The sequence below is a fragment of the Hylobates moloch genome, unplaced genomic scaffold (genome assembly GCF_009828535.3).
Source record: "Hylobates moloch isolate HMO894 unplaced genomic scaffold, HMol_V3 SCAFFOLD_6, whole genome shotgun sequence".
Taxonomy (NCBI): domain Eukaryota; kingdom Metazoa; phylum Chordata; class Mammalia; order Primates; family Hylobatidae; genus Hylobates; species Hylobates moloch.
This window is the reverse complement of record NW_026652281.1, coordinates 65,747,236-65,773,683: the sequence shown is the minus strand read 5'-3', so window position 1 is coordinate 65,773,683 and position 26,448 is coordinate 65,747,236. Positions and strand designations below refer to the sequence as shown.

At 38.7% G+C, this 26,448-nt stretch overlaps 1 protein-coding gene across 11 annotated transcripts in view; it reads left to right on the top strand.

Moving 5' to 3' along the window:
* ATG10 (autophagy related 10) overlaps positions 1 to 19,637 on the top strand; it is a 424,208-nt gene extending 404,571 nt beyond the window's left edge. For 6 of the 11 annotated variants that reach the window (XM_032156923.2, XM_032156918.2, XM_058440751.1 and 3 more), the window contains 3 exons: positions 6,191 to 6,288; positions 6,939 to 7,054; positions 7,703 to 8,401. In XM_032156923.2, coding sequence (XP_032012814.1) covers positions 6,191 to 6,288; positions 6,939 to 7,050 — 210 coding nt within the window. In that variant the 3' untranslated portion in view covers positions 7,051 to 7,054; positions 7,703 to 8,401. Of the gene's footprint in view, positions 1 to 6,190; positions 6,289 to 6,938; positions 7,055 to 7,697; positions 8,402 to 9,261; positions 9,839 to 19,123 lie in introns of those variants that run through there. The other 5 variants (XR_009214122.1, XR_009214121.1, XM_058440748.1 and 2 more) reach the window with 5 other exon arrangements.
* The last annotated feature ends 6,811 nt before the right edge of the window (positions 19,638 to 26,448 follow it).

Below are 26,448 nucleotides of genomic sequence, written 5' to 3'. Positions count from 1 at the left end.
GGCAACATAGTGAGACTTTATCTCTTAAAAAAAAAAAAAAAAGAAAGAAAGAAAAAAATTATTTAAAAAATAAAATATAGCAACTTTGTTCAATATACTTTCATTTCTTTCCCCTTCCTTTGTACCATTATTGTCATGTATATTACATTTATGTTATAAACTCAACACTACAGTGTTAATGATTTTTGCTTATATAATCTTATGTCTTTTTTAAAAAATTAAGAAAAGAGAAAGTACTTAGTCTTTTTTATTCACTATTTATGACACTTTTCATTTTTCCCTGTAGATTTGAGTTACACTCTGGTATTTTCCTGAAGGATTTTTTTTAGTATATCTTATAAGGCAAATCTACTAGCAAGGAATTCTCTCAGTCTGTTTCCCTGCGAATATATTTATATTACTTTCATTTCTGAAGAATGTAGAATTCTTGGTTGACAGTTCAGGTTTTTTCCCTCATTACTCTGAATATGTCATTCTGCTCCTATCTGGACTGATAAGAAGTCAGCTGTTTTTGAATTGTTATTCCTCTTTATGTGATGAGTCCTAAAGGACTCTCTTGCTGTTTTTAAGATTTTCTCCTTGTCTTTGGCTGTCAGCTGTTGGACTATGATGTGTCTAGATGTGAGTCTTTTTATATTTCTACTTAGAGTTTGTTGAGCTTCTTGGATCTGTAGATTAATGTATTTCATCAAAGTTTAGAAATTTTTAGCCAGTATTTCTTCAGCTAGTTTGCCTGCCCTTTTCTCTCCTTCTCTTTTACAGATTACTATTATCTGTATTCTGGTACAGTTGATGTTATCCCACAAATGTCTAAGGCTCATTTTTCTTCAATTTTTTTCTTCTCTTTTCTTCACATTGAATACTTTCTATTAATATACTTTCAAATCCACTAATTCTTTCCACTGCTGTCTCATATTTACTATTGAGTCCATCTAGTGAATTTTTTGTTTCTGGTATTGTACTTTTCAACTCTAGAATTTCTATTTAGTTCTTTTTATAGTTTGTATTCCTCTGTTGAGATTAGCTATTTGCAGAGCCATTGTCATAATTTTTCTGTTTTAATTCTAGTTTTCTTTAATTCACTGAACATATTTATAATAGCTGCTTTGAATTATTTGTAAATCCAACATCTAAGTCTATACTCAGAGTCAGTTTTTAATAACGAATTTTCCCCCTGGTATGAACCACACTTTTTGGTTTCTTTGCATGTCACATAAATTTCTTTGAAAACTAGACATTTTAGATAATATATTGCAGCAATTCTGGATTCCAATATTTTTTCCTGAGGGTTGTCTTTTTCTTGTTGTTGCTGTTATTTTTGTTTGGTTTAGTAATTTTCCTAGGCTTTATCTGCAGATTTTTTTTCCCTGTAAGTGTGGCCACTGATGTCTTTGCTACTGGTTTTTTAATTCTTATTTTTATTTTTTAGACTGCCTTCCTCAGGGTTATCCAGCTATGTCTGTAAAGTTTGCAGGTTGGCCAATGATTGGACAGAAATTATGCTCAAATACCTCAAGCCTATAATGCCTTTTTCTTTTGCCAATGGATGTGTACATGGATTGGGAACACGCTAAAAACTCAAGTAGTATTCATGTTGGCCTTAGCTCTTACTTCCCATCAGGCCTTCTCGTGTCTCCACTGAACATCCCCTTCCCATCAGCCAGTGATGCCTGGAGAACTTATCTACCCCTTCTGTGGCTGTCTTATTTCCAGAATGTCCCCATTAAATTACTGGTAGTTTGCTGCTTGCCTCAACTGGGACTGCAACCTCTGGCTAGCAGAGCTGCAGCTTTTTTCTTTTCATTTAGTACCTATTTTGCTATTTTTATTGACAGTGGTGCTGAGCAATAGTTTTAGCTGTCTGTTGGAAATCAGGCCAGCCCCTCTGGCTACACAGTTATTGGCTCTTATGGCCAGACTGCTCTGGTAAAACTTCTGTTGAGGGAGTGGCTGGGGACTTTGGGGAAGAGGAGGAGGGGATATAGAAGTACTTCCAGGCAAGAAGGCTTCAGATTCCCTCTGTTTCTAACTTGAAGTTTAGCAGATTATCATGAACTAAGCACTTCTCAGATTTTGTATTTGCCCTTGGTTGATTTCCAGGACCCAAAAATGGTTAGTTTTTGACAATTTTGTTCATTTTTATACTTATTTTCTGGGGAGAGGATTTGCTGACCTCTTTATTCTATCACAGCTGGAAGTCCACTTCTACTGTTATTAATTTATAAAATTCTTCTAAAAGATTACATAAGCATATCTTATAATTCCTATTTTAAGCTGATCAGCATATTATAGGCTTGATTCTTTTGAACCAAAAGCATTTTGCCAAAACAATATAATTTTTATTTTAAAATCCAATTTATTAATAAATTTAAACTTTCGATTTTTAAAGACCATCATTCATTTTAATATATTCTATTTAATTATATAAATATAAGGTCTCAGTATAGTAAAGGATAAAGAATTTTTTAAAGATGGCCAAACCTGCATTAAAGAAATGCTCAAGCTATTCTAAAAGCTCTTCAAAGGCATGAAAGTCTCAATTATTTTAAAAAGTGTTTTAAATGAGCATTGCCATGCATTTTATTCTATTAGAACATAACCTTAAATGCTAATATGACTGTTTTATATTCTTTGAGGAAAAATGAATATTAAAATGTTGTAGATTACTGAAGTGTTTTTGAAGTACCTAAGCTTTTATTTTAATTTAAATTCATTTAAATTATTTTTCATTAATTTGGTTTTAAACCTGAATACAAATACAGTGATAGTTCTAGTTTTCATATAGACCTAGACTTTTTACTAATTCACCTTTCTTCCTTTCACTTATAAACAGTTGTCAAATATTCCTAAACACTTAGATACTGGTCAGTGATGCTTTAATATGCTACTTAATTTACAGGAACATCCTATTTTTAGATTGAAATTTGGCTTTATTATAGGGTACCATAAGACTACTTTCCGAATGTCTGGCTGTTATCCTTTTCTGTTAAATATTAATGGGTTAAATACTAATAGCCAACTAAGTGTCTGCTATGTGTCATGTACTGTTCTGTGTCCTTCTGTGGTATTATCTCATTGAAGGGTCATAGTCAATCTCTGAGACAGATACTATCATTAGCCACAGTTACCAGATGAGGAAACAGAGACATAAAATGGTTAAGTGACTTTCCCAATAGCTCACAGCTACCAAGTGGTAGAGCAGGACTTCATCTCAAACAGTCTTAACCATAGAGCTTATGCATGTGCTTACCCACTTGCTATATGGAATGAAAAAAAGATGACTTATAGAAGTAAAGTCCATGTCTTTACAAAGCAGCATCAAATGAGCAGAGCTGCAGTGTGCCATGGTCCTAAGACTCCTCTAAGAAAATGGTCCCCTGAACTGAAAGTGCCTATCCACCTCTTAGATAAGAGATGCCAAAGGGAGAGTGAGTCTTGCAGAGAGTGGAGGCCGCGTGATTGAACTGATCCTCCCTATTAGGAGTGTTTCCGTCTAGTGGAAATTTGGAACTCTAGGTTTCATTTCATTAAAGTCAACATGTACTTTACATCAATAAGATTGGATTATACCTCTTTATTCCTTCCACTGGCAACTGTGTAAGTCATCCCAAAAGAATGTAGACTACATTTATCTTTTTTAAATCCCAGCTTTCTAAACAGTCATTATTTTAGTCCAGGATAATTCTAAATTTTTTTGCATTTTTCCTGCATATTTCCTATGCTCATTTCCCCATAGGGTCATCTGCCCCCACATTCTGTTCCCAAATCTCTGCATGGTTGTTTTTTTCCTTGTTGTTCTGATCTTTGATTAAGTTTCACCTTATTTTAGTCCATCTAGGCTGTCATAAAAAAAATACCATAGACTGGGTGGCTCAACAACCAACACTTATTTCTCCCAGTTCCGAAGGCTACAGGATCCAGGATGAGGGCACTGGAAGATCCAGTGTCTGGTGAGGACCCGTTTCCTATTTCATAGATGCCATCTTCTCACTGTATCCCCACATGATAGGCAAAGAGTGAGAGAGCTCTCTGGGTCTTTTTTTATAAGGGCACTAATCCCATTCATGAGGGGTTCATCCTCATGACCAAATCACCTGCAAAGGGCTCCACCTCCTAATACCATCACCTTGGTGGTTAGGATTTCAACATAGGAATTTTAGAGGGACACACACATTCAGTCCATTGTATCACCTCTTCCTTTAGGCCTTCCCTTTCCAAGTCTAATGTCACCACAATCCCTCCAGAATCATGTTACCCTGTTGTGTTTCCTTTGTAGGGCTTATAATTATCTGGATTATCTTATTTATTTGTTCTGTGTGTTTATTGGCTGTCTCCTGCACTGGAATCTAAGTTCCATGGGATCTAAGTTCCATGGGATCAGGAACATTGTTTATCTAAGAGATGCAGTGGTCTCTATAACTATAGCTAGAAGTATTCTGGGAGACACATAAAAAAGATGATTGATTAATATATGTTGAATTGCTAAATATTAGTTTAAGGCAGGTAAGGGAAACCAGACTCAAGTTGGACAGAAGAACTTGGCATAGGCACAACACATCAGGGCTTTGAACCCAGGGCCCAGTTAGGGATGGGAATGAAGGTTGAGAAGAGAGCTGTAGAGAGGAAGCTGATGCCTTGCTGGAAGAATCAGGCCACTGGTCAGTCACCTGGAGGTGGGACTCAGGGAGAAAAAAATGCCAGGTGGTGCTAAAAATGCCAGATACATGCAATAACCTATAACTAGTGGATAACTCATCTCTCACCACCACCACCCCAAATCTCCATACCCAGTGTCACCAATAGAAGAGGAATTGTCCCTTCCAGTTCTTGTGAGTGGATGTGTGCATAAGCATGCAGACATGAATGTTTGGAGCTGAGGAGTAGAGGCAGCAAGGACAGCCACATAATTCATCCCATCAACAGCTCTGAGTTCAGCTTCCCCTTGGGTTGGCTGAGAGAAGAAGCCAAGAAAAGAAGCTAGGCATCCCCTAGTCTAAATCCAGCCTAGAAGCCTGTTTTACTTGTCCCACTCCATGTTTAAAAATAAATTATGCCAACACTTAAATGTAGGAGGTTTAACATAAACTTCGGCTTTTCTAGGTTAGTTTCACAAATAGGAAGGTCTGGCATGCTGAACCTGCATTCCCACATGGGACAGTTGGCCGGAGCAGAGTAGCCAGCATGGCCTCGGATGGGTGCACTCTGCAGTTCCTCACGGGCCCCGTCATCTGCTGGTATATTTAGCTGGCATTATCCCCTTAGGTCACCTACTTTGTCTTCATAGGTATTTGAGTTTGCAGTGTTGGTATAATGGTTAATCCACAATATAAAAATCAATAAATGTATCATCAATAATAGTGTTTTTGTTGCTAGAACTTGTGCACAGATTACCCACTACATAGAAACCTCCTACGGCTCCCCATTGCTTGCCAAATGATGTCCACGTCCCTAACTTGGGTGTTGTCTGGCCTATATCTTATATCCAATTACTACCTTATAAAAGGAACAGAGTTACATTTCAGGCTTTTAACTTATAAAAACAGCCCTGTAGGCTTGGGAGAGACAGAAGGAGAGAAATGAGGAAAAAGAAAAACAAAAACTCAGAGACGGAAAGAGAGAGAGAGACAGACAGAAGTAGAACAATTTAAATAGTGCAGGCCATCTCCTCCCATCCCTGGTTCTACTCGTGGAACATGTGCGCACTGCCACTGGATACATACAGGCTTGAAACAACATGTTGACAAAATTTGTGTAAAGAAATATGCAAATGATTTTGATTCTCTTACCATTGACAAAGAGGTGAATAAAATGAATTATTTAGGTTGTCAAACTACTGAGCTTTGTGAACATCCTTGAAGAAAAACTGAAGAATAATGATAGGCCAAAGAGAAACACTGGCCAACAGAGAGGGAACTGATAAAATGCAACTTACAGTTTATATTGTGTAAACAAAAATGGGCACCCTGCTATACTCGACCATACTGCTTTATCAATGAATAGTCCTTTCTCACCAACTTTTTCTGATGTTTGGATTATAAATTGTTTTTAAAAATAGAAAATAAACCTGTATATTAATTCAATAACTTGGAATTTGAGACAAACCTTTATTTTAAAGGAGTAAACCAGATAAATTATTTTAGCCATTTCAAAGTAACTCACATTGATCCTGGACCAATTCTGATTCTTACAGGAACATCCAATACTCGGGCAACCCTTTTTTGTGCTTCATCCCTGCAAGACGAATGAATTCATGACTCCTGTATTAAAGAATTCTCAGAAAATCAATAAGTAAGAAACACCATCAAGATACATTAGCTTCTACTCTGATTTTAAAAGTGTAAATCTTTTTATGTGACTCTAAAAGCTAGGCTAAAAAAGAAATATTAATAATAATAATGGCTAAATGATTTTTATGATATGCTAGATGCTGTTCTAAGAGTTTTAGATACAGTAAGACATTGGATTTTTGCAGCATTCCTATGTGCTAAGTACCATTATTTTACCCAATTTACAGAGGAGGAAGTTACAGAACAGAGGAGTTAAGCCACTCAAACAAGGTCACACAGCTAGTTAAGTAGTGGGGTTTGAATCTAAGCATTTTGGCCTCAGAACCATGCTCTTAATCACTGCACTCTATTACCTTAGTAAATGCTGTAAACTGCAAGGGTAAAATTTGAATCATCAAGGGGAGTCAGGAGCCAGTACCTTACCTCATTCTTCAACTACCCTAATGAGGGATCCTCACAGGCTCTCTGGACCTTAAATTCTTGTCAAGCAATGGGGCTGGCATTCAGAAATGCTGAGATTCTAGGTGGTAGGTACAAATCTTTGAAAAAAGCCTCACTTCTGTTATTGTTGGTGACCAACTGATGTTCTACCATTCATCCAAAAACTACAATGGAAACGTTAGCATGGCCTGTATTTCACTTGTTTCCTAGGAATGTCAACTATATCACATCATGGCTGAGCATTGTAGGGCCAGTTGTTGGGCTGAATCTACCTCTGAGTTATGCTAAAGCAACCTCTCAGGATGAACGAAATGTCGATTAACAAGGTAAAAGAAAAGCCTGGATTTAATGTTTTGCTGCTACAAAGATCAATGTCTCCATTGCATTTAGATTCATCCCACCAAATGCGAAATTTGCTTTCATCTTTAGTGGGCAAACCCTGACTTAATTTTTAGTTTTCCAATCAGTCCCCTACCAAGTTATTTAGGACAGGGATCCCCAAATCCCAGGCCACGGAGTAGAACCAGGCCTCACAGCAGGAGGTGAGTGGCAGCTGGGCGGGCGAGCAAGTGAGCATTACCACCTGAGCTCTTCCTCCTGTCAGATCAGCTGCAGCATTGGATCCGCATAGGAATGTGAACCCTATTGTGAACTGTGCATCTGAGGGATCTAGGTTGCATGCTCCTTATGAAAATCCAGCCAATGCCTGATGATCTGAGGTGGAACAGTTTCATCCTGAAACCATCTCCCATTTGGTCTGTGAAAATGGTTTTCCCTGAAACTGGTCCCTGGTGCCAAAAAGGTTGGGGGCCACCAATTCAGGAAATATTTTACTTTGCTGTAAGTAGCATGTACTCAATGACAGGAATGGATAGTTTAGTATTAATATTCTCAAATAAGTCTTTACTGCTCAGTTAATCTTTTATTCTCTTGGCTTTTGTTTTATGTTCTTCACATTCTTCTATTGAGCTTAGAAATTGTGGCACGAAGAACGCCAAGAGTTTACCTGGCCAGCCCTGGCTTTAATAAGACCGATACCGTGGAATATTTCATCTCACTAAGACTTGACATGGATTATTTTTCCCTTGGACACAAATGTCTACAGCAACTGATGTTTGATAGACTGAATGTTTAGAAGAAACACTTCAAAGGCATACATCATGGCCAGGCATGGTGGCTCACACCTGTAATCCAAGCACTTTGGGAGGCCAAGGTGGGAGCATCACTTGATCCTGGGAGTTCGAGGCCAGCCTGGGCAACATGGTGAAACCCTGTCTGTACAAAAAAATACAAAAATTTGCCTGTTTATGGTGGTGTGTGCCTGTAGTCCCAGCTCCCCAGGAGGCTGAGGTGGGAGGTTGGCTTGAACCCAGGAGGCAGAGGTTGCAGTGAGCTGAGACTGTGCCACTGCAGTCCAGCCTGGGTGACAGAGCCAGACACTGTCTCAGAAAAAAAAAAAAAAAGACACATCACTATAAATAGCAAAAAACAAATCTAACTTACTAATACTAGGAATACCAACATTATTAGGTCACTTGCAGGTTATTCTTTTCTAGGCCAAGTACTTCACTTCCATTTGTCTGACAAAGAGATTAAGGGAGAAATGTGTTTGTGTGTTCATTTTAATGTAAGATATACAAAAATTAAATTACTGGATTTACCTGTCCCTGAAACTGGTGTTGTAAACATGACCTATCTTAAGTGATTCTCACACAGTCAAACTCAGGAACAATAGATTATTTCTGTTTTACTCCAAAAGAGAGAGAGAGAGACAGCGAGTGTGTATGTGTGTGTGTATGTATGTGTAGGTGTTTGTGTAGATAGATGTAAAATAAATAAAAAACAATATTTTACTGTGAGATAATATGTTTTACCAGCAAAGTGTGGCATAGTAATTAGAAGTTTTCTAAAAAGCTATAGGAAATATTTAAACATTAAAATTTCTTTTTGACCTATAGTAATAAAACAATGGTCATTTTACCACTCTGCTTCTCAACCCCACAGCTGCTCTGCTGTACTCTTTGAGGGCTCTTGAGCGAGTCTTCATGTCCCTGAGACTTATTTTCTTCATCTTTAATTTGAAAATAACAAGCTACCTCATAGGGTTGCTGTGAGAACCACATGAGATCATTAATGCATGATAAGATATTGTAAAGTATTATACAAATATTCATTAAATGCTCACCTTTCTTGTATATAATTGGTATTCACTAAGGCTGTAAATAAGTTTCATAGCTGGTTAAGTATTAAGATAAACCTTACCTGGAACAATTTTTTTTTTTGGTTGCTTACTTTTTTTTGTTTTCATTTGCTAGGAGCTGAAACAAAGATTGAAATGTCATTGGCTTTTTAGAGAGTGTAGATTAGTGTCTTTGAATGAGGGATATACTTAAAATCACCTGAGGATCGTTTACAGCTACAGATGCTGGGGCCACCTGACACAGTCTCTCTGGGGTGATTCTGCTCTGGAGAACCTCTGGTCTGGACATACCTTTATTGTGACATTGATTTGTATTGTTTTCTCTACTGACAGGCCTTTTCCAATCCATACAAGCTGAACTTGCTTCCTAATGTTTGTCTAGGCCTTACATGGATAGTAAGGAAGCTTAGGAGACATGTCCACAAGGCAGCCCACTTGTAGGAAACTGGTTCAGGTGAGGACATCATTCACCAGTGGATCACCGAGCACCGTGACAGCACCCTCAGTCCACATCTGCAGATTAAGAGCTGAACTCTCGCAGAGAAAGTGGAAGTAGAGAAAGGGTTAATTCAAACTGCTAGAAAAGCTAAAAGTAAATTTTAAGATGCTGAGCTGCCCATATTCATGCTAGGATGAGAGCCGGCTTAAATGCTTGCTGGGCATTTTGGTATTTACCACTTAACACGTTTTCAACTTCTGTGAGGGATTTTCCCCCCACTCTCCCTAATGTAAACACAGATTTCTCGGCAAGTCATTTCTCAAGCCATGTCATTTCTAGTGTAAAATAAATTATAATAATGTGTCCTCTGAATGGTGTTCTTGTCTGCAAACATTAGTTATCCTTTGCTAACAGATTCTGAGATGAGAGTTTATCAGTTTGGAGCCAATGTTTAGTTTTTTAAAAAAAAGTTAAAAATAAAACTTTTTCTCTGATCAACAAAGACCTAAAAATTCACCAGTGGCAGAAAAAAGTTCTGAGGAGCTCCTGTAGATTGGGGAGGACTTTCTCCCCAGATAGATCCATCTCCTCAAGCAGCTTGATTTCTTTCTAGAATTTTTTTCACTTAAAAAACTTCTAATTTTTGGTTGATAACAATTTCCATTTTTATAAATGCAGTTATGCTAACAGAATGTTATCCTGACAGTTATTAAACATTAGAAGATATTTGGTTTTGTTGAAGTAACTGTTCTTTCTTGGCAATATGAGGATTTTTTCTCCCTGCTTCCTCAAATAATGTACAACATCTATCAGAAACAAGGCTGGGTAAAGCCGCTTCCAGCTAACCTCCTAAATACTGCTTCTGTGTGACCTTGGAAAAATTTCTTCACCTCTGTGGTCCTCAGTTTCTTTATTTGTAAAATAGGGAAATTCAGCTATGTGTCTTTTGCGAAAACTGAATTTTTAGGTCTGTGAAATAGAAGTCCAGAGATCTAAACTGTGAGGCTGGTTAGCTGCTAGCTGTGTGACTTGGGCCAATTTTCTTATTTCCTTCTTAAACTATTTCTGAAAAATAAAGCCCACGGTATCTATGCCGCTTACCTGACAAGGGCGTAGAGAAGATCAAAATGATACATAAAACTGAATGTGCTTTATAACCAAGGCAGTGAGACATGGAGTGAGGGGTGACAGTGGATAATGACCTGCTCCTTCAGGGACACTAGCATCCCTACTCCTCCCCACCTCATTGTATGCCTGAGCCCTCCCCAGTGCCAAGCGCTCTCTGATCTGGGGAGTCTTCTCCTTCATACCCTTAGCTGACTGTTGCTTATGCTGGTGCCCACCTGGAAGTGCTTCCTTCCCCACAGGTCTACCCAATTCCCACCCTGGTGTTGGTGATTCACTCTCACAAAGCCACCTCTGACCACCACAGACCCAAATCAGTGCTCCCTTCATTACCCACCGTCCTTAGTCACTATGAGCTTTTAGCTGCCTCTCTTCCGCTCTGATTTCTCCCCAGCTTGATAAGTAGTAATTAAGTCATTTCAGGTGTTGGCCACTGTTCTTGATTTGCCCTGTTGCAGCATACACAGAAGAATGTCTGTGTGTGCCACCTAAGTAGAAAGGCTCTTGGGTTGGGAATTTGAGAAGTGGGAAAACTCTGAGGGACCAGCGGAGGGAGCAGTGGGGGGAGCAGAGGCTGTGTTGCTCAGCAGGTACTAGCCTACAAGCTAGAGGTTAAAAAAAAACAAAATTCACCTTCCCTCCAACAAACGCTTATTAAAACGAAGAGAAAAAAGGCCAGAACTGGGTTTTTGCATATATTTCTCCTGTGATAGGTATAGTGGTTTTTATTCATACTCCCAAAATATTAGGAAATAGAGCTCTGCAATGTCAAAATCAGCTCTTACATAATCCAGAGATATTCCAGTGAGGTTTTTTTAGGGTTAAAATTTAAGAGTGAGAATATGAAAATATTCACTTCAGCTGATTTCCTCTTACATACTGAATCCTAGGCCAGGTGCCACAGATAGCAAATGAGGAGACATAAGAATGCCACAGTCCAGTGAAGAGGACACACAAGAGGAAGCTTCAGGAACAGTAGGCTGCATGCTGTGGGCAAGCGTATGCCAAGGAAGTCTTTGCAGAAGAGGAATGTGAGTGGAGTCTCAAAAACCTTATGACTTAGCCAGGTCAAGAGTGAAGGAAGAATCTTGAAGGTGCTTGTGGGGAAGTGGTGAAGAATCAAGCTGGCTAGAGCAGGACTGGGGCCAGCTCTGGAAGAGCCTTTACTGTCACACTGAGAATTTGTATTTGGCCCGAAAACCACAGCCACTGCTGGGATTCAAATAGAAAAGTTAAAGTGATCACATTTGCATTTAAGAAAGAACCCGTATTTTTTAAATGGCTGCTGCATATAACTAATCATCCATACACTTTGTCAGGTTTGGTTTGGTTTTGTTTTTACTGCAGTGTCTTAGCCACAGGATTTAGAAGGTTGAGGAGCACAGCAGGGGCTGAGATTGTGCCAAAGACACTTTTCAATTTTTACTTAGGGTCTTCCAAAACAAAATCTACCAGTGTCCTGAAAAGCCTTGAATTCTGGCTACTGAGTTACCTGGGGCAAGTCACTGCACCTCTCTGGGCTTCTGTTTTCTGATATATTAACATAAGAAAGTGTATTTGATTGAGTAAAATCAATTTATTGTTTTGTAACAAGCTTTTTTTTTTTTTTTTTTGAGATAAGGTCTTACTCTGTTGCCTAGGCTGGAGTGCAATGGCTTGATCTTGACTTACTCCAGCCTCACCTCCTGGGCTCAAGGGATTCTCTCACTGCAGCCTCCTGAGTAGCTAGGACTACAGGCGCATGCCACCACACCTGGTTAATTTTGCTTATTTTTTGTAGAGATGAGGTCTCACTATGTTGCCCAGACTGTACTTGAACTCCTAGACTCAAGAGATCCTCCTATCCTGGCCTCCCAAAGTACTGGGATTACACAGGTGTGAGCCACTATGCCCAGCCAGTTTTTTTTTTTTTTTAAATGAAATAGAATACATAAAAAAGAAAATATCAAAGTGCACTACACATAGTAAGGGCATTATTGTTTTGTGAAACTTTGGTTTCAACTATATGTTTTTATATATATATATGTTTTTATATATACATATACACACATATTTTATATATATACACACATATATTTTATATATATATATGAAATCAGTGTGTGTGTGTCCACACATGCACACATGCACGTGTGCACTGGGTTGTGACATAGACTGTATTTCTAGTGCCAGAAAATAGAAATCTGAAAACTGATGGACAAATAAGCTTCCTTCCTATTCTAAGACTTGATTCTCCTTATGCTGCTGACAAGTAAGTTGCTGAAGGCTATTCTATTAATAGAAGGGTATAGGAAGTACTTAACAATTATCGTTTCTGTGGCATTTCATGTGCACAAAGGTGCCTGAAGCTACTCCTCTGGATTTTTATAGGGCTTCTCTATAGAAGCATTTTCACATTTTTATTCCTGAATCTGGTAGTTCTTTTTTTTTTTTTTTTTTTTTTTGAGATGGAGTTTTGCTCTTGTTGCTCAGGCTGGAGTGCAATGGCACGTCCTCTGCTCACCACAACCTCCGCCTCCTGGGTTCAAGCAATTCTCCTGCCTCAGCCTGCCGAGTAGCTGGGATTACAGGCATGCGCCATGATGCCCGGCTAATTTTGTATTTTTAGTAGAGACAGGGTTTCTCCATGTTGGTCAGGCTGGTCTCGAACTCCCAACCTCAGGTGATCCACCCTCCTCGGCCTCCCAAAGGGCTGGGATTACAGGCGTGAGCCACCGCGCCCGGCCAAATCTGGTAGTTCTTTACAGTAATCCTGTGATCTCAAGCCCTTGCTTTAACTTTTGTGTTGTTAGTAGTGACATCTAGTGGTTCTGTTGCAAGTATCCTGCATTCTAGACCATTGGAGCTGAAAGTGATTTTAGTGACCACCAGGTCTCATTTTGTAAATTATTAAAAATAAACTGGCCGGGCGCGGTGGCTCACGCTTGTAATCCCAGCACTTTGGGAGGCCGAGGCGGGCGGATCACGAGGTCAGGAGATCGAGACCACGGTGAAACCCCGTCTCTACTAAAAATACAAAAAATTAGCCGGGCGTGGTGGCGGGTGCCTGTAGTCCCAGCTACTTGGAGAGGCTGAGGCAGGAGAATGGCGTGAACCTGGGAGGCGGAGGTTGCAGTGAGCCGAGATCGTGCCACTGCACTCCAGCCTGGGGGACAGAGCGAGACTCCGTCTCAAAAAAAAAAAAAAATAAATAAACTGAAAACTCACATGTATTCCTACATTCAAATCAACTCGATATAATAATAAATAAAACCTATAGCTGTGTAATGCTTTCTTGGATTACTTTGAAGCTGAAGCCTTTCAAATACCCAGAAGTCACTGTTGGTTATAACCATGAGGCAGAAATTTAACAAAGCATGCCCTGATAAATTAAAAGGAAATCATAGTTCAGTATAGCTACAGCCTTTGGTGCACTGTTATTTACAGGTACATGCCAGAACCTCAGGCTTTTGCATGGTGCCTGGTGTTTGGTAGCACTCACTTAAATCTTTTTTGAATGTCTGAATATGTGCGTGATCATGAAGCCCTGGAGAAGAATCACAGAAGATGTGGGACTTGAAGGACAGAGAATTTGATAAGAGACTAGAAAGCTAAGCTTTTAAGTTAGGGGCCATGGAAGGCCAAAAAGGGAACCATGAGTAGGACCCAACAGGGCACCTTTAAAGGTTTTAACAGAGAAAGTTGACTATGTGGAGTTGTTGGAGGACTCATTTGGAAGTGGTAAATTGGGTGGATTAGAAGGAAGAGAAACTGGATAGAGGCCAAGAAGCTAATGTAGTGGTGAAGTGATGAATTTCTAAGTTAGAAAGGTGACAGAGTAAAGAGAAAGAAATCAGTGTCAGAGACATTTTGAGAACCAGAACTTGGTGTGAAGAGAATGAGAAGACACTTGTCATGACTTGGTTATGGCTTACATTCTATACTGGGAGTCCCTGTCCAGGCCTGGACCGACTTCCTTGGTCTCTGTTCTGCAGGTATCAGGGATTGAACTTGCTTTCTTCTTTCAAGAAGTGCCACCCACCCTATCCTGTGAGCAGATTTCTTTCTCCCGACCAGCAGCAGAGTGAGATGTAGTCTCCTCAGCGCTGTCCTTCAGTAGGTTCAAAGAAAGAGTCCCCAGGCCCTTTCCTGCTTATCCATAGGGAAATGGCTAAATAAAATGTTGTACTATGTAGCAGTTAAGGGGAATGAATTCAATCTCCATGTATCAAAATGAGCACATCTCAAAAAACATTATTGAGTTAAAACAGAAAACAAACAGTAGATGTTAACTATGAGCTGTGTTTGAAAGTGTCCCCCCAAAAAGCAGGTATGTGTTGGAAAGCTAATCACTATTCTAACAGTATTAAGAGGTGGGACATTTAAGAGATGATTAGGCCATGAGGACTCTGCCCTTCTGAATGGAATAATGCCATTGTTGCAGGAGTGGTTCCTTTCAAAAGGATGGGTTTGGCACCCTCTTGCTTACTCTCTCTCTCACCCATGTGATGCCTTCTACCTCACCAGATGCAACCCCTCGATCTTGGACTTCCCAGCCTCCAGAGCTGTGAGCCAATAAAGTTCTGTTCATTATAAATTACGCAGTCTGTAGTGTTCCATTATAGCAGCACAAAATAGACTAAGAAGTCACTATGCACGCAGCTTGATACTATTTATATTTTAAAATGCACTAATACCATGTATTTTCTATAGGTACATATACTGCAAGTGTATGAAAAACATAAAAAGTGATCTAGAAGGAAGGACACCAAACTTGTAAAAAAGGTGATCCAAGCCTTCTTTGATCACCCTTTGCAGGTATAGAGTGGGAACTTGGTTTGGAAGTAGTCAAAGAAGACTTTGGCTCTTTTTGTAATGCTAGACTTAATCTATCCATAGAATGTAAACTAGATATTCCTTTTTTAGAAAAGATTTGAGTCCTCATAGATAATTTGGGAAACACAGAAGAATTTGAAGGAGAATATTTAAAAATCACTGAAGTGTATATCATCTAGAGATAACTGCTTTTAAATTTTTTATATATTTCCTTGTGCTAGTTTAAACATATTTAATTAGGATCATCCTGTATATGGTTTTACATCCTGATTTTTTCCACTTAACATTATATCTGGAATATTTTCTCATGTCATTTAATGTTCTTTGAAAATACTATTTTACATGACTAGCTAGGATTTCTTCTATTCCAAAATGTACCAAATAATTATCCTATTGTTTGAGTTTTGGTCTTTTCTAATTCCTCACTGTTTATTTAACATACATTCATTTCAGCACTTTTTCGTGTCAGGAACTGTTCTAGGAATATAGTGGTCAGTAGGGCAGACAAAGCCCCTACCCTCAAAGAGCTTTCAGAATGTAATGCAATGAGCCAGGCGCAGTGGCTCTCCTGTAATCCCAGCACTTTGGGAGGCCGAGGTGGGCAGATCACCTGAGGTCAGGAGTTCGAGAACAGCCTGGCCAACAGGGCAAAACCCTGTCTCTACTAAAAATACAAAAAAAATTAGACGGGCATGGTGGCGCGTGCCTGTAGTCCCAGCTACTCGGTAGGCTGAGGCAGGAGAATCGCTTGAACCTGGGAGGCGGAGGTTGCAGTGAGCCGAGATCGTGCCACTGCACTCCAGCCTGGGGGACAGAGCAAGACTTTGTCTCAGAAAAAAAAAAAAAAAAAAAGTAATGCAATGAGAAATGTAGGCAGAAACCTGGGCTCACATTTTGTTTCTTTAGGTTACACTGTTAATGGAATTAACGGATCAAAGGATATAGGATCATGTCACTAAATTTTTCCCCAGTAAGGATATAGCAATTTACATTCCCAGCAGCAGTCTGTGTTTTATCATTTTCTTAAACCTTTGAAAATTATTTTACTTTGCTTTAATCACTGAATTAAACATTTTTCTCTGGTCTTGCTAAGATTTCTTGGATCCTTAGCTTCATTTCTTCTTAATATGTTATATTTTTCTTAGCACGTTAAATTTCATTTTCTCACCTTCTTCTTGTGACTTCATTGCCTCCACATGTCCATTGTGCTCCTATAAGAGCAGATTGTCCATGTTCTGGTTCAGTTTAACCAGAGAATATGCAGTTAAACAATTAGAATATGTATGTAATTTTAAAAAAAATTATGGAAAATTTCAAACATATGCAAAAATAGTACAATTAACCCTCACATACCTATAAATTGGAATCAACAATTACCAAGATCTTGCCATATTTGTTTCACTTAACCCTTTTTTTCTTACTGTGCTCAAATACTTTTAAGCAGTAACAGACATTGTCATTTGTTTTTACAGGTGCATACTGAACATTTTTATTTGATTTATTCCTTCCATTCTTATATGTTAAAAACATCTTTGGGTTTTTGTCCTCTGCTTTTATGCCTGAGGGTGAGGCTTTGTGCCCTCTTTCTAATTTTTACCAATAGCATGGGAACTTTTCCCTAAAATGACCATAATTAGGGCAGCCATGAAATAAAAGCAGAATGTAAAATGTGCATTTTGCAGGTTCTGCAGACTGGATCATCTACAGAACTGGACAACATTGGGAACACTCATAAACCATGTCAAACCACAGTCCACTTCTCTCAATTGTTCTTAACTGTGATTAAAATGGAAAATTATGTAATATGTGACTAAATCCTCATTGTTGTACAGGTTGAAATAGTAGCTGGTTTCTTGTGTTAGGAACTCATATACACAAATATACAAACATAATTGGAAAATTCTGCATATAGTTTCAGGCGTTCCTAGTCCCTCTAAAATCCACCTATGGGCCAAACCCTATCCATCTATGGGAATCCTGGCAAATAAATTCCACTCACAATGGCTTTCTTTCATTACTTAAACACACACACACACACACACAGGCAGGAGGAAGATGAGTATGTTGATAAGGAGAAAAGTATTTAATTATAAACAAACAAACATAAGAAAATGTGTAAAATACAGAACAAACAAAATCAACTATTGTATACTATAATTAAGATCCTGGAGAAATACTTGGAACCTATTAGGAACTTGTGGAGGGGAAAAGTGGTCATACTACCTGCAAACACACACGAACAGAGTACCTAAAGTTGTCAAACTGTATAGAAAAAAAAATCTTACTATAAGCTGGATAAATTCATAAAGCTATTGGAGAAAAAAGATATGACAAAATCTATTTAATACCAGTTTCCAAAGCAAGAAATGGACAAGACACGTTTTAAAAAGTAACAGTTCTCTCTACTGTTCTCAGCTGTGATTGAAATGAAAAATTATTTAAAGCATGTCTTACTTTGCCCATTATTGTACAGATTTAAACGTTAGCTGGTTGCTGAAAGATGTAAGTAAGCATTATAATACATCTGTTAGCATATACACTTTGAAATTTGGGTTTGCTCCGTATATCCTACACTTTTAGCACAGCCAAGCAATGTAGCCCCTTGTTCTATTTATTTTTTTCTTTTTCTTTCTTTCTTTTTTTTTTGGAGAGGGAGTCTCGCTCTGTTACCCAGGCTGGAGTGCAGTGGTGCAATCTCGGCTGACCACACCCTCTGCCTCCTGGGTTCAAGTGATTCTCCCACCTGAGCCTCACAGGTAGCTGGGACTACAGGTGTGCGCCACCACGCCCAGCTACTTTTTTGTATTTTTAGTAGAGACAGAGTTTCGCCATGTTGGCCAGGCTGGTCTCAAACTCCTGACCTCAGGTGATCCGCCCGCCTCAGCCTCCCAAAGTGCTGGGATTACAGGCGTGAGCCACTGTGCCCAGACTTCTGTTTCTAATTAACTATAATAAAAGAGTTTTAGGCCAGGTGCAGTGGCTCACGCCTGTAATCCCAGCACTTTGGGAGGCCAAGGCGGGTGGATCATGAGGTCAGGAGATCGAGACCAGCCTGGCCAACACAGTGAAACCTCGTCTCTACTAAAAATACAAAAAATTAGCCGAGTGTGGTGGCAGGCACTTGTAGTCCCAGCTACTGGGGAGGCTGAGGCAGGAGAATGGTGTGAACCCAGGAGGTGGAGCTTGCAGTGAGCCGAGATTGCGCCACTGCACTCCAGCCTGTGTGACACAGTGAGACTCTGTCTCAAAAAAAAAAAAGTTTCAGAAGGCTAGATTTAAAAATTTCTCCCACACCGTGACTGGATTACAGAACAGAATTCATGCCAACAATAACTTATTACCACAAATAAGCAGAGTAAAAGGAGCTGGTACTTCTGTGGCTAGATCTGACTAGTGACCTGGGGACTTTGATTTCCTCCTTACCCTCCTTACCATCAGAATTGCTGTTTGCAAGCTTCAGGTCAGCTGGAAAGCAGAGTGCATTAAGGAAGACATTTGTGATGGTGCTCATTGCACACATCTGAGAGCTGTGTGTGAGGGGTTCCCTTGTTTTTGAAGATACACATCATATATTAGAGGCTTAAGTGACCATCTGAATGAGGTGGCGACTGGGCATGTGCATATTTGAAAATATTAGTTATTTGTCATTCATGGTTCCCTTCAAATGTGTCACTCTAAAAAACTATTTTCTTCTATGAGACAATTTATGCTTTAAAACATTTCATTGTTAAATGTTTTAATGGTTTGCTGTACACCTTCTGTGGTGACATTACTGTGACAATTAATAAGCTATAAAAATCCACTTCTCTTCCTCAGGTACTAACAAACATAACATCACTTTACCAAAGAAAAAGGACAGGATTGTGTTAGAAACGAAGACTGCTCAGTATAACCAGCGAAGACAGTCCCCCAACTACAGTAGCATAAGAATGTGAGTTAATGCTTAAATAATCCACCGACATAGACTTTATAGGTTAAAATAAAGATTACATAAGTTACTGTTAGTGAACATTTTATTGTAATATGGTAATTTATTATTGTAGTCTCTTTTCTTGGCTTTATGCAAAGCCAATAAAGAAAAACGCTAGCTACTTTGACAACCTTCCAACAGATTCCAGGAATATTATCCACAGCATGACCATTATGACCAATCCTACAACTAGACATTTTCCTGGAATGAAATACAGGAATCCAATACACATACAGATACACATTCGAATTTTTATAGCTGTCAAATTAGAACTGTGTCTCTCAGTGCTATCAAAAAATAACAGGAAAAAGCCCACATTTATCTGAGGTGTTGTGTGTTTAGACTTTCAAAAATTTTTTTCAGAACATCAGTAACTGGAGTGTTTCAATATTTTCATACAAACACACAAAATTTACTCCTCTTCCCTTCACAAAACAGAAAACAAAAACTCTTACTAAGTACCTAGATAAATTTGTGCCTGAGTTTACTAAGTAGCTACCTGTAAGGCAATGTTTATCGTTTTGCGATAGGGTGTTTCTGACAGGAACAATTCCATTTGGAGAATAAACTATTGTTTTTACTTGAGCTGTGCCAATTACTTGGGCAAATTTATTTATAAAATACTTAACAGCTGCCTTATTTGGGCTTCCGACTTCTAAGATGAGAGCAGTAATTCCCACAAATGGAGAAAACAGGAGGTGGCTACATAAGATCTACCTGACAGATTTCTCATGGATACCCTCAAGATGGTTTCCCAGGGGAATTCTGATGTCACTGGGTTTGGGAACCACAGAACTAAGTGATCTCCTGATTCTTTTTGCTATAACAATTTCTGATTGGTTTGGGCTTTGCTAGGCAAATAAAGAGAACACAGATTAAATAACAGACTAACTACCCTCTCATAAATTTTATGTATACACATATATGTTAATACATTACTTTTTATTTATAAATAATTTAAGGCACACAAGAAGTTGCAAAAATAGAATAGTTTGTGTATACCCTTCATCCAGCTTTCCCAAATGATAATATCTTTCATAACCAGAGTATATTTTCAAAACCAAGAAATTGACATTAGTCCAAAACTATTAACTACAGAATTTACTCGTTCACCAATTTTTACATGTTTTTATTGTGTGTATAGTACTATGAAATTCCACTGCAAGTATTGATTTCCATAAATATCACCAAGATAAAGACACAGAAGTGTTTCATTCCCACAAACTCCCTCATACTATCCTTTTTTTTATCGTCAGACTCTGCCCCCATTCTGAATCCCTAGTGATCACTGATCTCTTCTCCATTGCTATAATTTTGTCATTTCAAGAGTGTTATATAAATGAATCCATACCAGATGCAACTTTGAGATAGGCTTCTGGTACCCAGCATACTACCCTAGAAATTCATAGAAGTTGTTTTATGTAACAATCTGGCTGAGTAGTATATCATTTATGGATATACCACAGTGTATATATTGGCCCATTGAAGGATATTTAGGTTGTTTCTATTTCTTGGCTGTCCAAATAAAGTTGCCATGAATATTTATATACAGGTTTTTGTGTGGACACTTACTTTCATTGCTGTATTTCAATCCTGTACCCAGGACTACAATTTCTGGCTCATGTTGTTAAGTATCACTTTTTCAGAGTGACTGTACTATTTTTCCACCAACAATGCATGAGGGATGCAGGTGCCTTCCTTTCTCACCAGTAGTTGGTATTCTCAGCATCTTTAACTTTAGCCAGGTTATAGTGATAACTTGTTTTTGTTTTAATTTGCATTTGCCTGATGGCTAATGATCATCTTTTCATGTGCTTATTTGCCATCTGTTTTGTGAAGAGACGTGTATTTGCCCATTTTGTAATGGGATTGTGTTTTCTCACTTTTTGTTTAGAGAATTGTTTTAGATGTAAGTCCTTTATTGGATAAGTGTTTTGCAAATATTTTCTCCCAATCTATGGTTTGTCTTGTCATCCTATTGACAGGATTTTTAATTTTATTTTTATTTTTTAAGAGAGGGTCTCACTGTGTTGCTCAGGCTGAATTGCAGTGGCACAATCATAGGTCACTGCAGCCTCAAACTCTTGGGCTCAAGCGATCCTCTGATCCTCTCAAGTACCCGGGACTACAGGTGCACACCACCATGCCAGGCGAATTTAAAAATTTTTTGTAGAGATAGTGTAGCAGGATGAGCCACAGACAAAACCTCTCAAGACACTGAGTTGTAGAAGGAAGGGCTTTATTCAGCTGGGAGCATCGGCAAGCTACTGCCTTAAAATTCAAGCTCCTCAAGTGCACAATTTCTGTCCCTTTTAAGGGCTCACAACACTAAAGATTTCACATGAAAGGGTCGTGATTGATTGAGCAATCTAGGGGATATGTGACAGGGGTTTCATGCGCTGGTAGTCAGAGTGAAACAGAACAGGGAGTTGCACAATGTTCTTTTATACAATGCCTGGAATCTATGGATAACAACTGGTTCTAAGTCATGAGTTGATTTTTAACTACTAGGTTTAGGCCAGGCAGGCCCAGGGCTGATTTTAGGCCTGGTGCCGGGCTGCCTGTCTGCCTGTCTTTGATTTCACTTCCTTGTTTTTTTCTTAAAACAAGTACTGAGTATCGAGACCACGGTGAAATCCCGTCTCTACTAAAAAATACAAAAAATTAGCCGGGCGTGGTGGCGGGCACCTGTAGTCCCAGCTACTCGGAGAGACTGAGGCAGGAGAATGGTGTGAACCCGGGAGGCGGAGCTTGCAGTGAGCCGAGATTGCGCCACTGCACTCCAGCCTGGGCGACAGAGCGAGACTCCGTCTCAAAAAATAAATAAATAAATAAAACAAGTACTGAGTATAAAACAATATAAAACAGTATGAGAGGGTCTCTGTCTTCCATTTCCCCCCTTTCAGACTCTCACTTTTTATTAGTGGGAGTTCTCACTCTTATTTTTGCTACTTATGTCTTTTCGTGCAATAGATTGATAGTGATTTATATAGTACACTTGTGCTGAAGCATTTTGGTGAACTAAGGTAGTGATGAAGCTATTTATCATTTGAAGAAGTACAGGTAGCAAACCAGGGAGCAGTAAGTAGGTTTCTATTATTATTGTAACTCCTATTGTAAGAGTGTAAATCCTCTTAGTGCTGGGAACTACCTTCTAAACATGGCTTTAGGGTTGAATCTGTGCTACACTTGTACGGGCGTATGTACCAGTTTTGTCATATTTCTAACTATGCCTTTAACTACTTGCCTTTGATTATCTATGTGTAGACAGTAATTAGTAAAGTTAAATTTCTTATAGACCTTTCTTTCAGCTGCAAGTAGTCGAGAGCTAATTTATTTTGATAGATAGCATTTCTTATCTGAGTTTTTTGCTGGGCCAGAATAGTCAAGGCTTGACCAGTTTTATTAGTGATGATTTTTAAAACAGCTTGCAACTGTATGATTCGGTTGAGCATGTAAATGGGGGTCCAGTATCCCTATGAGCTGTCTTGTGTCTAAGTGGCAGGCCTATAGTATTGTATAATTTTTTTTAGGGGGCCATTTTAATTACCTATGGCTATGCTTCATTTTCCACAGGAAGCACAGACAGGGAAGCCTAGGAATTCGCCTGTTTTTATGGGCAGTAGGAAGAAAGATGGTTTAATGGGGCCAATTACACAGCTACCTGTCCACTGATCAGGCAGCTTAGCATGGGCTCTATGTCTACATATCCAGTATAACCTGGTGGGGGCAGTCCAGTCCCGGTGGAATTCTGGGTAGGCCTAGACAGTCTGCAACCTTGGAAATTTACTGAATGGATCTCTTTTTGTGTGGTTTGAACTCCACCGTGTAACTGTTTTTGTAGTACTATTATACAGTTTTTGTCCTAGGCAACTAAGTCATCCTACAGAATGAGTGAATTTTTTCCTTTTTCTAGGTATGCAATATTGTCCAATAATTGAGACTTTCAGAACCTAGAAATGATCAAGGTGATTCTTTGAGGCCGGGAATTCATCAGGAACTGGGTCTGTAGGCACTAATTCTTGGGCTTCTTATGGCCATTGATCTCTTATTACAGTTTTTCTACAAACATAACATGAAGTGACATCTGGAGACTGGGCTACATGCTCGGCTAATTGCAAAAACAAATTTTTAGTTTTTCCTGGTATCTCAGGTACTGGCACATTTAGTTCATCATAGAAAGTCTGAAATACTGGTTCTGGAGAGCGTTCTTGAACCTCTCCTTTTATTAGGATGCTTACACTAGGATCTCTTCCTTTTCCATCAATGCCTAATGTTACATATTTTCCTTTACTCCACTTTGGGTCTGAGGGGTTTGTGATTATCAATTCTAAAAGGTTGCAGCTCCCACTCATGCAGGAAGGGGTGACTTTTCCTTTTTGGAGCCAAACAGGATCTTTTTAATCTTCTTTCTAAGTAGCCTAAATGACACAAGACCAGTATAGACATATCTCACATAAATATGATTCTTGAGAGATGTACTTATTTTCTGCTGTGTAACTTTTTTCCTAATCTAGAGAACTGCATCCTATCCTATGCTGTTTACTATTAATAGCGGCACAAGCGTCAAATTTTAAGGTTACATTTTTGGGGACCTTTCTTTCTTCTGTTCTAGCTATTACTTTACTTGTGTCCCTTAGAGAACAACCAGTTCTTAGTCTTACTTCAAAGACTGTGATCATGGGAGGTTCAAAGGCGTCACAGCACACATCGGGCTGGTCACTTCCTGGATTACATACTTTGTACTGGGTGTTATTATACAAATAGGTTCCTTTTGGAGTTCCTAGGCATTCATAATAACTATAAAATAATAGGACTGTAGCAATCTTTTGTTCTACCTCAGTGACTTGATGTATATACTGGGAACAGCCTTCAGTCTGAGAAAGGTCAGTTAAAGTCCTTACTGTACAAGTCTAAATTTTAAGGAAAATGAGTCCCACGATGCGTTTCCTCATGCTTTGGCCGTGTGTGGACCAGTCAGCTTCCGGGTGTGACTGGAGCAGGGCTTGTGGTCTTCTTCAGAGTCACTTTGCAGGGGTTGGCGAAGCTGCTTCCATCCACGTACAGCTCCCAGTCTACTGATGTTTAAGGGTGGTCTTGGAGGTTGGGCCTACTAGAATAAACTAAGTCCAATACCTCTACACAGTTTATGTTTAACTGGGCTCTCTGATACCAGGAGTAAGGTGGTGGGGTTAGGGTGTTGCAAACTTCACTGGTTATGCGGGGATTTTCACAGAGCAAGCTTTGGTATCTAGTTAGTCTAGCATTCATTAGCTGATAGTGTCCTTTGGTATTTATTAAAATCACCACAGCATGGGGGGACTTTATGTTTAGGTTTTGTCTAAGAGTTAGCTTATCTCCTTCTTGTGCTAACAGGGCCGTTGCTACCAGGGCCCTTGAACATGGGGGCCAGCCTTTGGAAACCCCGTCTAGTTGTTTTGAGAGATAGGCCACTGGCTTTGGCCAGGGCCCCACAGTTTGGGTTAAAACTCCAACTGCCATTTTTTTTTTTCTTTCTGACACATAGAGTGTAAAGAGTTTTGTCAGGTCAGGTAGCCTCAGGGCTGGGACTGACATGAGTTTTTCTTTTTAACTCATGAAAAGCTCATTGCTGTTGGTTGTAATAGATGTAGTTTATCTAATCTACATTTTTATTGATTGTCATCTACTAAAATATTGACTTAAATCCTGTAACTATTTGATTTCAAGCTTTAAATTGATCTGGTATTCCTTGCGGGGCTCTAATTGCATCTAAATAGATGTGAGAGTTGAAAGACCTATAAGGGGCTTCTCTCGCTTTATGATGTCTTATTTTTTGTTTTCCTCTGGTTGATGAAATGCCAGGGTGAAAGGGATAGCCAAATGGACTAAAGCACAAATGCCACTCTAGTTATTAGGCAGAGTGCCTAATAAAGGTCCACCACAATACTACCACACATCCGCTCGGGGATGAACAAGGGCTGACTGATTGATAAGCTCTTGAAAATTCTTAAGCTCACTACATCCCTTCAGGTCTCTAAGGAATGCTAAGTCTCTTCCTTGCCGCGAGAGATACGAAGTGAACTTAGTGTTGGGAGACAGAAGCTGGATGGCCCTCGGGGGCTGACCCGCAGGGACTTCGGGATATAGCAGAGAGAGCTTGGCATGACTTTTAATTCCAGGCTATAGAATCCTGGAAAAGAGCTACTATGCAGCCTACACCTGGTCGACTAGAGGACCACCTTAGTGGAAGGGGGACAATCACAGTCTCTGGCCTGCCATGTGCACAAGCATAACAATTGCTTTTGTTTAATGTGCAGATGGAATATTTGATCTATTTCAACCAGGCATTTGCATCTTGGTATGCTGTCTTAATTGCCAAAATTTGTTTTAAGTCTTTAACTGCTATGATCCTCTAGTAAAATGAATGTTTCCTTTAGCACCTATTTTTATTAGTTTTTAGACCAAAGAAAGCTAAACATCATTTTGTATTTAATAATGCTTCTTGTATGATTTTTATACCAGATAAGTTAAATTTTACCTTTGTATTAGTGTTATTAACGTTAAACTTAATTTTAATAAAACCTTGTAGACATATTTATCCAATTTTTTATGTTTGACCATGTAAGATTTTACGGACTCTTTTTGACTTTTTATAATTTTTGTTAAAGAGCAGGTTGATCCTTTAAGAAAAACCTGTTGCATTTTTACTTTAATGTCCAGTTCACAGAAAAACTGGATGACACCGTTTTAACTTTAGCTAATATGTTTACACACAGAATTTTCTTTATAATTAACGTTTTAAAACTTGCTTAAACTTTTAAAACAATAATTTTTTTAACTTTTTAATGTAGGTAAAAATCCACATTTTTATGCCCTTTTATAATCTTTTTACCAAAGGTGTATTTTACTTTTCTTATACACCTTGCACATAAACTGTTTTTTTTAAATAGTATTCAGGAGGCCTTATTACTTTTAAATTATAAAACATTTTTTGCATAAATTTTTTTATAACTTTTTTCTTTCATGACTTTTGCAGACAATTTTTCAACATGTCTTAACTTTCTGACTTATTACAAACATTTTTTTTTAAACAACCAGTTAATTTATTTCAGGACAAGAATTTACCATATAACACTCTTTTTACATAAATTCTGCCTCTCCCCTTTTTTTTCCTTTTTTTTTTTGAAGA